Here is a 14,151-nt window from a genome sequence, read left to right as displayed (position 1 = left end):
GTGACCGATGACTGACTTGAGAAAACCATGCGGCATATGGCACCCTACACATTTTCGTGATTATGCCTGTCAAAAACATCAACGGAAGATTTCAAGGAAGTTCCTCTTATAAGAAAGACACAGGTTCGAATTCAGCCGTAGAAAATTCACAAATTCTCTTGAGTCTCGTATTCCGTGCAGTTTTCAAACAACATCCTCTTGTGAGAATCATTCGAAAAAGAAAGCATCGACAAGATGTTTTACGAAACGATAGTTTCACATCCCCGCATTTAATTATGCTTTTTTGCTCACTCGATTGGAAAATTAATACTGAATCATTGATTTGAATCACTTACTGGCTACCGGGAGTACAAACTGCATGTTTACCTTTGTTGAAGTGTCAATGAAGTGAGGGGCCATTCACAAATTACGTAACGCTGTATGGGGAGGAAGGGGGTCAGACCAAGCGTTACGGTCCATACAAAAATGTTAAATCTTCCATACAAAAAGTGTTACGAGGGGGAGGAAGGGGGTCTAAAACTGCCAAAATTTGCGTTACGTAATTTGTGAACGGCTCCTGGTTTGATTCCAGTATTAGCTCCCAAATGATTCAAACGCATCAAAGCAATGATCGATTAAAATATACGGAGCATGCATTCTCTTGCTCCCTGGTGTTTGCATCAATGCAACTTATTGCGAAGGAACTTTTGAAGACTGATTCCGTGATTTGCGCATTTTTTTCCCCAATGATTACATACGAAAGAATTTTCACAATTTTCACTTAACTGCCGTCCATTAACTGTTATCGAGCATACCTTTCGTGAAAATTCAATTTTTATCCTCATTTGGAATCAATTCTACCTGTAAGTGCCCCGTTAAACTTTCGTCAACACCAGCTCGCGAAACTCCAGAACAGCTGGCATTGATGACGATTGTAGGGACTGCGCGTGCCTATATAGCACTGGGAAGCGCTCTTAATTGTTTCAGTTCCTCGCAGAAATTTGTCGCGCGCGCAAATAATAGCTCTTCATTCATCGGTCCGTTCTCGACGGGAGTGAGCGAACTAGCGCTCAGTCCGTTCGCGCAGTCCTTCCTAAACTATAATCAGCTACGTAAGAAAGCAGTAGTGGGACCGGGCGTGACCGTTATCAGCTGAGAAGAGACGAAAGTTTGCGAATCTGTGATTTGAGTCCCCTATCCGGTCGTTTGCGAAATCTGTTTGTGCCGTAAGATCATCACCTGCCGCTTCAGGTTGGAAGCCTGTGAGGAACAGCTAGGCATTCGCGCTACCGGCGGGGCAACATTACGCGCTCAGTTATCGTCGGTTGGCCGCACGCTGCTGAAGGGGTTTGTCAAGTCTTCAGCAAACTGCAACCCAATTCACACCTTTGCCGAGATTTTGGGTTCTGTTTCGCGCGTCCGTCGATGATGCGTCGCGGTGCGTAGCGACGACGGCGACGTGGTGCTATTTTGGAAGAAGTTATTTAGACAGAAGGTTAAACAGTGATAGCAGTAGGGGCATAGTAGAGGGAGCAGACTAAACATCGACAACTGTAAAATGCTGGTAATTTGGCTACCGAATTTCGTTTGGTTTGTTGACAGTTGACACTGTTGTGTGTGCGTTCGTGTTTTCTGTACGGTGTTTCGACCTACGGTAAACTGTCGAGTGACAGTGCGAAGGTTAACCTTACTCATAAAAGTAACTCGCATTACTATCCCCGTGATGTTACAAGACTTTGGACACGTGTAGAACTGTTATCAGTGGTGTGCTAAATCATGATCGACTGCTGCGGCCGCAGCGTGTTCTTCTGTGATGTATCTGAGTGGGCGATGAGCGGCTCATCCGAAGAGCGGCTCAGAAGGAAGTGTTCTATCCGCAAATAGTGTGTCTCGGTATGATGGAATGCACAATAATCATACAATGAGCTTCGCATTCGATTGTGATAACACAACATCTAACAGTTGTGATGGCTAACATGCCATGACCGTACGAAGAATGTGAATTGCTTATCACCGAGCTATAGCGCGGCTCTGGATGCTCTTCTGCGAAACATCTACCGCTAACCTGACGTTGACTAATTCGATCTATTATCGTTGACAATGAACAATAACTGAGCACTCCAGAGGTATTTTTATGTTTTCACCGAACTGTGGCGAGTGGGATGATTTGAAGCGATGAGCTAATTTGAGGTTTGAATTTATTCGACTACTAGACAATTTACGCCTGCTTCAATTTCACCACTCAGTTGTGTTTGGTTGATGGTTTCCATTGAGAAGGTAATTTTATCAATTACACAGCTTAACCCGATTTTGCAATCATGTTCTGAACGCAGTTTTCAGTGAATCAAAAATTGTTTTAGTGACTTCATTATATTAATCACCCCCATCTGATGTACTTGATTTTTTAAAGTTGTAATTATTTGTTTATTTCCTTTTTTAGAATAAATAGTTTTACGTTCTAAAATTTAAAAATGTGCCCTGAATAGTGTTTTTTTTATCTGTGACAAGAACATATAGAAAATCTCGTGGCGAAATTAGCGATGAGCTAATTCCGCCATTCTTCTACTCAAATTACGCCTATTTTTGTTCCTAGCGCTTACCTAGTTCCAGAAATAGGAGACTGTCGGACCGGTCACGCTTTCGCGCGAGCACCAATTTTCCTGTCCGTCCCAGAAGTCAGGAACCTGACGATGGCCGGCACAATGGATGCACGAGATGTATTTAATGACCCCCGGCACCTGACGAAATAACCGTTGCTGCTAAAGCGGTGTCGGTCCCAATTTGAATGACATTTATCAATAGTTGCGTCAGTCAGCTAGCGCGCGCGTCCAACGCGGTGCTGCGGTGTAACAATTATGCCAAATAGGCAAATTGTGCCTCCATTCATTGAAGTTCGCGCTCGGAATGTGACGGCCTAGGAAAGGAGATATTGCGAGCCGACGTACATAGTTGTTAATAGGAAAATCCGGAAGATCGTCTTACTTTTCGGTATCACGAGTCTACTGGAATTTTGCCCGATTTTCAACTCAGTGCTCTTATTTGCATTTCCACAATCGTCATATCAATTTTTGTGTTTTATTGGATACATTATGCACACTGAACAGTGCACTTTTCAGCGAGTGAAGAATCTTCATTGCTAATATAAAATTCCAAACTTGGACTAAGAATCGAACTTAACTGGGTAGCAAATCCAGCAATGACTTTATCCGTAATCAACCGTTTGACTAATTTTGACTTTTTCGTCAATAACTGATACAGGTATCAGAAAGTCGGCTCAGGGAGCATCTTTACTGACTTTTTATTGTCATTTACCTTATGGAAAAGGAAGTGAAAATAGAAAGGAACATGAAATATAGAAGAAAAGAAGAATGGAACTAGTTTCTGGGGAAAAAGACCTAGATGAGGACTTCAGACTGCAAAAAATGCGTATAATTTTTGTTCGTGGCTAAGAAATCTTAGCCGTTTTCTAATAATTGATACTCGGAAGTACTGATAAAGAGTTTGTATGAATTTGAGATGCATTCTCTCATTTTATGCGAGCAAACTATTTGAGGTTCAAAAACGGATCATCGTTATGGTTTGATCCAGTTACATTTTCGTTTTTCAAACCAGACACTTGTATGATGGTGAAAAAATAAGCAAAGCCGTGGAATATTCGATCATATTTTGAATTTGATTTTTTTTGGGTCTATATAATCTGGTAAAGCTTAGGGGAAGGTGATGAGACTTGATCCCGGGGAGACTTGATCACCCCCTGTTTTATCGAGAGTTAAAGTAGACAAATGACCTTTATGTGGTGAGTTATTTTTTGGATTGTCAACCTTATTTATTCTGCAGGGCGGTTTGTATGTTTTGACCTCCCTAAAGATTTTTTATTGGCCACGCAAAATTCGAACAACTTTTCATAACAATGACCAAATGCTTTCGTTTTTTCACAGCACAAAGCCATAAATATGCCTAATGGTCTGTACTGATGAAAATGACAACATTCTATCAAAGTTTTAGGATATTTGTATTTTAAGTTATTTCCTCAATATGGGGACACTTGATCCCCCATTAGTCACCTATACAGAAATTTGGCGAAAAAATTCAAAAAAATATAAATCTGTTCTCAGGCTTCTAATTTTTTGTAGATTTGACAGATTTGATGAAGGGTTGACAGGAAACATTATTTATTGCGTAGATATCATAGAAAGGGGACCAAGTCTCCCCAAATTTTAAAATTGCATGTGCTGTCGAATTCAATAACAAAAATCGTTCATGTATACGCACAGCAATTCGAAAACTCCGCGTGTTTTGATGGAAAAATTATTAAAAAAATCTGAGGGCACCTTTTTAATTTTATCAAAGCAAGTTCTTGGAGAATATTTTAAAAGTCGATTTTTGACTGCACTACAAAAAATCGATTGCGTATCGATAACAACAATAACTTGAGGACTGTCATACATCAGTAAAGTTAAATACTATATTTCCTAAAGAGTCTGTGTGGACATCGCGTATGTTTATTTATTTTTGGCTGTGATATATTGGAAATCAGAAAAGGGGATCAAATCTTCCCAGACTCCCCTAACGATGCACTTATCTAAAAACATGTATACGAAAATCTGCATCGAGGGATTTCAGTAATTATGGCAACTGATCTACTTCAAAGTTGACATTTATTGGCCAAACCACATCATCTAATGCCACCAAACTACCGATAGACCCACTCCAGCACTCCACTCATAACAAGATGCGTTAAGGTGGATGTATCCTACTTCCAATAAAAATTTATCAATGAAGTTTTGATAATTTCTACTAGCTCAGAAGCCTATTTTTAGAGGATCGAAAGTCTCTTTTCAAGAGGCTAAGTAGCCTCCTCTAAGAGGCTTGGGAGCCTACATTCAAAAGGTTAGGAAGCCTCCTTTCAAGAGGCTCGGAAGCCTCCTTTCAAGAGGCTCGGAAGCCTCCTTTCAAGAGGCTCAGGCCTCCTTTCAAGAGGCTCAGAAGCCTCCTTTCAAGAGGCTCAGGAAGCCTCCTTTCAAGAGGCTCCAGAGCCTCCTTTCAAGAGGCTCAGAGCCTCCTTTCAAGAGGCTCAGAAGCCTCCTTTCAAGAGGCTCAGGAAGCCTCCTTTCAAGAGGCTCAGAAGCCTCCTTTCAAGAGGCTCAGGAAGCCTCCTTTCAAGAGGCTCAGGAAGCCTCCTTTCAAGAGGCTCAGAAGCCTCCTTTCAAGAGGCTCAGAAGCCTCCTTTCAAGAGGCTCAGAAGCCTCCTTTCAAGAGGCCTGGAAGCCTCCTTTCAAGAGGCTCAGAAGCCTCCTTTCAAGAGGCTCAAGCCTCCTTTCAAGAGGCTCAGAAGCCTCCTTTCAAGAGCTCAGCCTCCTTTCAAGAGGCTCAAGCCTCCTTTCAAGAGCTCAGGAAGCCTCCTTTCAAGAGGCTCAGAGCCTCCTTTCAAGAGGCTCAGAAGCCTCCTTTCAAGAGGCTCAGAAGCCTCCTTTCAAGAGGCTCAGAAGCCTCCTTTCAAGAGAGCTCAGAAGCCTCCTTTCAAGAGGCTCAGAAGCCTCCTTTCAAGAGGCTCAGAAGCCTCCTTTCAAGAGGCTCAGAAGCCTTCTTTCAAGAGGCTCAGAAGCCTCCTTTCAAGAGGCTCAGAGCCTCCTTTCAAGAGCTCAGAAGCCTCCTTTCAAGAGCTCAGAAGCCTCCTTTCAAGAGGCTCAGGAAGCCTCCTTTCAAGAGGCTCAGAAGCCTCCTTTCAAGAGGCTCAGAAGCCTCCTTTCAAGAGGCTCGGAAGCCTCCTTTCCAAGAGGCTCAGAAGCCTCCTTTCAAGAGGCTCAGAAGCCTCCTTTCAAGAGGCTCAGAAGCCTCCTTTCAAGAGGCCTCAGAAGCCTCCTTTCAAGAGGCCTCAGAAGCCTCCTTTCAAGAGGCTCAGGAAGCCTCCTTTCAAGAGGCTCAGAAGCCTCCTTTCAAGAGGCTCAGAGCCTCCTTTCAAGAGGCTCAGAGCCTCCTTTCAAGAGGCTCAGAAGCCTCCTTTCAAGAGGCTCAGAAGCCTCCTTTCAAGAGGCTCAGGAAGCCTCCTTTCAAGAGGCTCAAGCCTCCTTTCAAGAGGCTCAGAAGCCTCCTTTCAAGAGGCTCGGAGGCCTCCTTTCAAGAGGCTCAGAGCCTCCTTTCAAGAGGCTCCAGGAAGCCTCCTTTCAAGAGGCTCAGAAGCCTCCTTTCAAGAGCTCAGAAGCCTCCTTTCAAGAGGCTCAGAGCCTCCTTTCAAGAGGCTCAGAGCCTCCTTTCAAGAGGCTCAGAAGCCTCCTTTCAAGAGGCTCAGAAGCCTCCTTTCAAGAGGCTCAGGCCTCCTTTCAAGAGGCTCAGAGCCTCCCTTTCAAGAGGCCTCAAGCCTCCTTTCAAGAGGCTCAGAGCCTCCTTTCAAGAGGCTCAGAAGCCTCCTTTCAAGAGCTCAGAGCCTCCTTTCAAGAGGCTCAGAGCCTCCTTTCAAGAGCTCAGAAGCCTCCTTCAAGAGGCTCAGAAGCCTTCTTTCAAGAGGCTCAGAGCCTCCTTTCAAGAGGCTCAAGCCTCCTTTCAAGAGGCTCAGGCCTCCTTTCAAGAGGCTCAGCCTCCTTTCAAGAGCTCAGAAGCCTCCTTTCAAGAGGCTCAGAAGCCTCCTTTCAAGAGGCTCAGAGCCTCCTTTCAAGAGGCTCAGAAGCCTCCTTTCAAGAGGCTCAAGCCTCCTTTCAAGAGGCTCAGAAGCCTCCTTTCAAGAGGCTCAGGAAGCCTCCTTTCAAGAGGCTCAGAAGCCTCCCTTTCAAGAGGCTCAAGCCTCCTTTCAAGAGGCTCAGGCCTCCTTTCCAAGAGGCTCAGAGCCTCCTTTCAAGAGGCTCAGAGCCTCCTTTCAAGAGCTCAGAAGCCTCCTTTCAAGAGGCTCAGAGCCTCCTTTCAAGAGGCTCAGCCTCCTTCAAGAGGCTCCAAGCCTCCTTTCAAGAGGCTCAGGCCTCCTTTCAAGAGGCTCAGAAGCCTCCTTCAAGAGGCTCAGCCTCCTTTCAAGAGGCTCAGGCCTCCTTTCAAGAGCTCAGGAAGCCTCCTTTCAAGAGCTCAGAAGCCTCCTTTCAAGAGGCTCAGAAGCCTCCTTTCAAGAGGCTCAGAAGCCTCCTTTCCAAGAGGCTCAAGCCTCCTTTCAAGAGGCCTCAGAAGCCTCCTTTCAAGAGGCTCAGAAGCCTCCCTTTCAAGAGGCTCAGAAGCCTCCTTTCAAGAGGCTCGGAAGCCTCCTTTCAAGAGGCTCAGGAAGCCTCCTTTCAAGAGGCTCCAGCCTCCTTTCAAGAGGCTCAGAGCCTCCTTTCAAGAGGCTCAGAAGCCTCCTTTCAAGAGGCTCAGAAGCCTCCCTTTCAAGAGGCTCAGAAGCCTCCTTTCCAAGAGGCTCAGGAAGCCTCCTTTCAAGAGGCTCAGAAGCCTCCTTTCAAGAGGCTCAGAGCCTCCTTTCAAGAGGCCTCAGAAGCCTCCTTTCAAGAGGCCTCAAGCCTCCTTCAAGAGGCCTCGGAAGCCTCCTTTCAAGAGGCTCAGAAGCCTCCATTCAAGAGGCTCAGAAGCCTCCTTTCAAGAGGCTCGAAGCCTCCTTTCAAGAGGCCTCAGAAGCCTCCTTTCAAGAGGCTCAGAAGCCTCCTTTCAAGAGGCCTCAGAGCCTCCTTTCAAGAGGCTCAGAAGCCTCCTTTCAAGAGGTTCAAGCCTCCTTTCAAGAGGCTCAGGAAGCCTCCTTTCAAGAGGTTCAGAAGCCTCCTTTCAAGAGGCTCAGAAGCCTCCTTTCAAGAGCTCAAGCCTCCTTTCAAGAGGCTCAGAGCCTCCTTTCAAGAGGCTCAGAAGCCTCCTTTCAAGAGGCTCAGAAGCCTCCTTTCAAGAGGCTCAGAAGCCTCCTTTCAAGAGGCTCGGAAGCCTCCTTTCAAGAGGCTCGGAAGCCTCCTTTCAAGAGGCTCGGAAGCCTCCTTTCAAGAGGCTCGGAAGCCTCCTTTCAAGAGGCTCGGAAGCCTCCTTTCAAGAGGCTCGGAAGCCTGCTTTCAAGAGGCCTCCTTTCAAGAGGCATGGGAACCCCCTCACAAGAGGCTTAGAGGCCTTTTTGCATGCGGCATAGTCCTACTAAACCGCTTAGAGGATTCCTTCTAAGAGGCTTACGGAAGCCTTTAAAAACCTTCAAAGTCTTGTACGAAGCTTGATGTAAAAACTCAACTTGAATTGAAAATTTTCACAGAACAATTAAATAACGCTTATTTTGGCAGAATAACGTTTATTTTCTTCAACGGCGATAGAAATAGGGGGTACCTCTATGAATGCAAAAGTATAAAGGGGTTTCTTTTAGGAAAAAGGTTGAGACTCGCTGTACTATTTGATCTATTAAACCAAATTGAATACGCAACGCATTCAATAACTGTTCCTTTCCACATCACCCAAGAATTTCCTATAGTATAGACCTTGAGCTCTACAGGCGTAACCAAAGGTTTGTTTTCTTTTTTTTTATTCAAATAGTTCATGCCCTTATTGATCTATTGAAATAAATTGAATAAGCCTTCAATATAGCTGTTCCTTTCAAAGTGCTCGAATAATTACTGAAATATAGGCCTTGGATTTACACGCGTAACTAATGGTCTGATTATTTAATAGTTCCTACTCTTTTTAATCCATACACTAGATACGCCTTCAATGACTTTTCCGTTCCAGGTCATCCAATAATTCCCTGAAGTATGGATCTTAAGGTCTACACGCGTAGCAAAAGGACAGTTTTCTCTTTTAATAACCCAAGAATTCCCTGGAGCACATGACGTAGGTTCTACACGCATAACTAGTGGCCTTGTGACCCATAGAAAAAAAATGATTCACCTTCAACTATTCTGCCGTAATCTGGAAAAGTGACGTAACAACCATTTTACAACATGCATGTTTTCCATTTTTCTGTTAAAGAGTACCTAGTGAGTAGATGAGTAGTACTCGTTAACACCATTTTTGGAAAATGGCGTATACGTCACTTTTTCAGATTACGGCAGTATTGTTGCATCCCTCTTCTACCAAGAATTCCATGAATTTAATTTGGTTCAAATTTTCTCTAAGTGCATTTTCGATTTCTTAAAGGGGCCAATAGATCATTCGTCATACGTATTGACCTTAAGATAAGTTACGCGTGTTGACCTTAAAGGAATAAAACCATGTTTGCGCGAGCGCGTTCGAATTTCTAGTGAAACTACTTGGGTAAATCAGAATATGTAGGCTAAGCGGATCGTTACAGTATTGTTATTTACAACAATTAAATATTGGAGATTATTGTTTCCTTTGATTAGTTGAACTCAATTCCGCTTCGAGACGATTTTGGTACTCTAAAACATTTTGGAATGTGACTGCAAGTAGCGAATTTCGCATGATATTGTACATAATACTTTAGTGATAACATAATCATGGCTGTTATTACACTAAAGACGGTTTTCGTATAAACCAAGGTATAAACTGAGAGACAAAATCAATTGTTGCCCAACATAGCATGTCTAATATGGGCCTCCTTTGTAGGACTATGTAGGGCAAGATGGACATCCTTATACAGTGAAGCGTGTGGATCTGTGAACGTATTTCGAATATGGTATATTAAAACTTAACCCAGCATTTCTGGGTCTCCTCTCTGGGTGAGATCCGGTTTAGATGCTGCGTAGGTATATGTAGATACCGCACAGATCTAATAGAACAGATTTGATTTATTAGAGCAAGTGCATGTGAAAGGGTGTCTTTTGTAACGTAACATTTTTATCAGCCAAAAAAGTAATATGATGGTTACACACTTTTATTTATGTCGCAGAGGCCGTCAAACTTCAGTTCAGACGACATTTTTAATAAAGATATTTTTGTACGGAAATTCTTACGAATCCACATGCTTTTTCATTATTTGAATCCCTTAAAAAGCTTGTAGTTTATGTTTGTAAGCAGTTAACATTTTGAGTAAAAATTGTAGTTATGTATTTATCGCCTATATCCCTTGCAAAAATTCGTATCCAAATCTAAAAAGGGAGTTTCAAAGCTATTTTCTTCTGAAATTGGGTGGCCTGGCCATGGTGGCCCATACAAACTATTTCCACGGCTTGATTAATTTTCCATATCACGAAATAAAATTGAATGTTATCCATACAAGTGGTAGATAGTTATCTACACCCGATTCTGTTTTTTACACGGATTTTTTGAAACGGCCTTGTAAAAAAAATCCCATACAAAATGTTCGCAAAGTTGCTCCATTTTGCATGATTCGTCGAGAAAGTATGAAACTTTTTTTTACACTGATTGTCAAATTTTGAACCGAAAACTTTTTTTACACGGAACGCATCTTCCTTGTAAAAAAGAATCACTTCAATTCAAAACCTTAATAACTGGTCTGAATATTATACGTGTAACTATCGTGGTTTTTGAAATTTTAGCATATTACAACATAATAAGCCATTCCCTGTTCTTGGCATGGGTAGCACACTGCCATTTCGTGTAAAAAAAACATATTGGCCGTCTTGCCTCATATGATCATCTTGCCCCACATTACCTTTCTACTTCTTATTGGCAATACATCCCTTTTTGAGATGTTCCCACCCCGCAGCTTAGTGTTCATTAAGCACTTCTACATTTGTTAAATCCGATACAGTGCTGCGAATTCTCAGTCAGCATGGCCTTGATTTGTAGCCGCGCATCTAGTACGAAAAATAGATGCAATAACAAACTTTAGATTAGCAGATGAATATAGCCTTTATTTTTTTATCTATTGCGTTTATTTGACAGGCTCAGGCGTGTATAACACTTAACGGAGCCGAGACTTTATGATATTTACAATCGATATCATCTTATTATCAACAGTTAGTAAGGGGAAAGGGTATAGACCAAGATACTCGTGGCGACTCAAGGTTAGATTGCGTAATTTCAGGACGGACTAGGTTGGGATTTAGGTTTGTGGTATTACAGCTGCTCATCCGGGTATTTGACGTCATTAACGGTATGGCGTAGCGTCGGGCTCGAGTTGTGGTTCATCAGGGAGCATCTTCCGGATGGCCATAGCTTCGTATTACACAGAACAATAAGACAAAAACAAAACAAAAACGAGAAAAAAAAAGGGGAATTAGACTTTTATGTCAGACGAGCAAAGAAAGGCATAGATGGCCTGCATATAAACCACATCGCGATCCCCTAAAACACCTCTTAATTCCCTGTAGGGTTGTTTACCTCGGGCCACAAGGGTATCCAATAGTTGCTCTCTGGAGGCGTCGTTTTCCGAGCAATACCAAACTACGTGATCGATGTCATCGTAACCGGCTCCACACCTACATAGGTTGCTATCGACCAGGTTTATTCTATAGAGGTGTGCGTTTAGTGAATAGTGATTGGACATAAGTCTCGACATCGTGCGAATGAAGCCTAGGCTTAAGTCCTCACCTCTGAACCACGCTCGCGCAGAAACTTTAGGAACTATGGAAAACAGCCACCGTCCAAGTTCATTGTGTGACCAAATCATTTGCCAATTTTGAAGAGTACTCTGACGGACTAATGGGAAAAACTCGTTGTTCGAGATTTGTCTATCAAAAACTTCACCTTCCTGTGCGCCCACCTTTGCTAGCGAGTCCGCCTTCTCATTGCCATAGATTAGGCAATGGGATGGGACCCATACAAAGGTAATCTTGAATGATCTTTCGACCAAATCACGCATCTGCTCTCTTATGTTTGTAAGAAAGTAAGATGCGTGCTTAACAGGTTTCATCGACCGGAGTGCCTCGATAGAACTAAGACTATCCGAGAAGATGAAATAATGGTCTACGGGCTGATTGGAAATTATCTCCAAAGCGAAATTAATTGCTGCCAGCACAGCAACATAAACCGAACACGGTTCTTGAAGTTTTCGGAAGGTGGTTGAATTCACGTTGAAAACACCGAAGCCAGTGGATCCGTTAATGCGAGAACCATCAGTGAAATATCTGTTATTGCAATTGACATGTTCATATTTTTCAGAAAAAATGGAAGGGATAGATATTTGTCGAAGATGATCTGGTATTCCTTGAACAGCGTGTTTCATGGACAGATCGTATTCAATTGAGGAACTGTCGTTGACGAAGTGAACTCGAGGTGGATTATATCATGGAAGACAGAGATCTGACGATATGTAGTTGAGATAGACTTGCAGGTATCTTGAACGATGAACCAGTTCAAGCATATTATCGAAGTTTTCTAATACAAGTGTGTTACTTGTTCCACATTTGATGAGTATTCTAAGTGAGAGCTCCCAGTAACGGTGCTTTAAAGGAGTGACTCCAGCAAGCACCTCCAGGCTCATGTTATGCGTTGAATGCATACAGCCAAGAGCAATACGCAAACAACGATATTGAATTCGTTCCAATTTGATCAGGTGGCACTCAGCTGCTGAGAGGAAGCAGAAAGAGCCATACTCTAAAACAGAGAGAATAGTCGTTTTATATAGTTTGATGAGGTCTTCCGGGTGAGCGCCCCACCAAGTTCCGGAGATAGAACGGAGAAAATGGATCCTTTTCGGCATTTCTCTAACAAATAATCAATATGGGTTTTCCAGGTACACTTGGAATCAAACCAGACCCCAAGGTATTTAGAAGATAAAGATTGGTTTATGTCATCTTTCAACAGCTTTAGTTTCAGTTGAGCTGAGTACCGCTTCTTAGTAATCACTACCAATTGAGTTTTTTGCGGAGAAAACTCGATCGCTAAATGTCTGGCCCAAACAGTCAGGTTATTTAGGGAATTTTGCAATGGTCTTTGCAGGACATTTGCACATGAACCTCTTAGGGAGATCACGGCATCATCTGCAAGTTGTCTAAGCGTGCATTGTCCTTCCAAACAATTGTCAATATCTTTAACATAGAAATTGTAAAGCAAGGGACTTAAACATGAACCTTGGGAAGGCCCATGTAGCTATTTCTGGAAGTTGTCAGAGTGCCGAGAGTAAAGTTCATATGTTTTACTGACAACAAATTGTACAAGAAATTATACAAAATAACGGGTAATCCACTACTGTGCAAATTTTACGACAGTACTTCTATGGAAACAGAATCAAAAGCGCCCTTAATATCCAAGAAAACTGAAGCCAGTTGCTCCTTGTGCGCATAGGCCAGCTGTATATCTGAAGAGAGCAACGCTAGACAGTCATTTGTTCCTTTACCTTTTCGAAAACCGAATTGAGTATTTGACAGTAATGCATTTTGCTCGACCCAATGGTCAATTCTTGAAAGGATCATTTTCTCCAATAATTTCCTAATGCACGAGAGCATGGCAAGCGGTCGGTATGAAGTGTGATCAGACACTGGTTTCCCAGGCTTTTGAATAGCTATTACTTTGACCTGTCGCCATTCTGGTGGTACGATGTTGTACTCCATGAAACAGTTGTACAGGTCAAGTAATCGTCTTTTAGCGATATCTGGGAGGTTTTTAAGAAGATTGAATTTGATATTATCGCATCCCGGAGAAGAATTGTTTGATGAAAGAAGAGACATAGAAAGTTCCAGCATTGAGAATGGTTCACCCAAAGAACCGGGATCAGTGACTGATTCTCGAAATAGCGGTTCTCCTGGTACGGAATCTGGGCAGACCTTTTTTGCGAAGTTGAATATCCATCGATTGGAGTATTCTTCACTCTCATTGGTGGAAATGCGGTTCCGCATGTTGCGGACCGTTTTCCAAAGTGTTGTCATTGAGGTTTCTCGTGATAGTCCCTCAACAAAACGTCGCCAGTAGCGGCGTTTTTTAGCCTTGAGAAGATTTTTGAGCTTTCTTTCAAGCCTCAAATACTCTTCGAAAAGCTCAGACCTTCCGTGTTTACGGAAAGCCTTGAAGGCATCAGATTTCTCGGAATACAACTTAGTACATTCATCATCCCATCCAGGAGTGGCTGGTCTTCTTATGACAGATGTACTTGGAACGCGTCGTTTCTGAGCTTCTAGTGCGCTTTTATGAATCAATTCGGTAAGGAATCGATATTCATCCAAAGGTGGAAGAGTATCAGTTGATTCAATACCAATGTTTACCGCCGATGCAAATTTTTGCCAGTCAATGTTCTTCGTGAGATCGAAAGGAACATTAACTGGCTCAGATTGTTGATAGCCACTCTTAATTGTGGTGACTATCGGCATATGGTCACTACCATGGGGATCTTGAATTACCTTCCACTTGCAATCTAATGATAGTGAATTTGAACATAAA

The 14,151-nt window shown here is 42.9% G+C and overlaps 1 protein-coding gene across 1 annotated transcript in view; it reads left to right on the top strand.

Annotated features, from left to right (window-relative positions):
* The first annotated feature begins 990 nt into the window (after positions 1-990).
* Positions 991-14,151, top strand: part of LOC134204831 (sodium-coupled monocarboxylate transporter 1-like) — a 36,942-nt gene continuing 23,781 nt past the window's right edge. Inside the window, 1 exon segment of the mRNA XM_062679626.1 lies at positions 991-1,543. Coding sequence (XP_062535610.1) covers positions 1,538-1,543 — 6 coding nt within the window. The 5' untranslated portion in view covers positions 991-1,537.

The sequence above is a fragment of the Armigeres subalbatus genome, unplaced genomic scaffold, assembly GCF_024139115.2.
Source record: "Armigeres subalbatus isolate Guangzhou_Male unplaced genomic scaffold, GZ_Asu_2 Contig937, whole genome shotgun sequence".
Taxonomy (NCBI): domain Eukaryota; kingdom Metazoa; phylum Arthropoda; class Insecta; order Diptera; family Culicidae; genus Armigeres; species Armigeres subalbatus.
The sequence above is the reverse complement of the archived record's forward strand: the minus strand, read 5'-3'. Positions and strand labels throughout refer to the sequence as shown.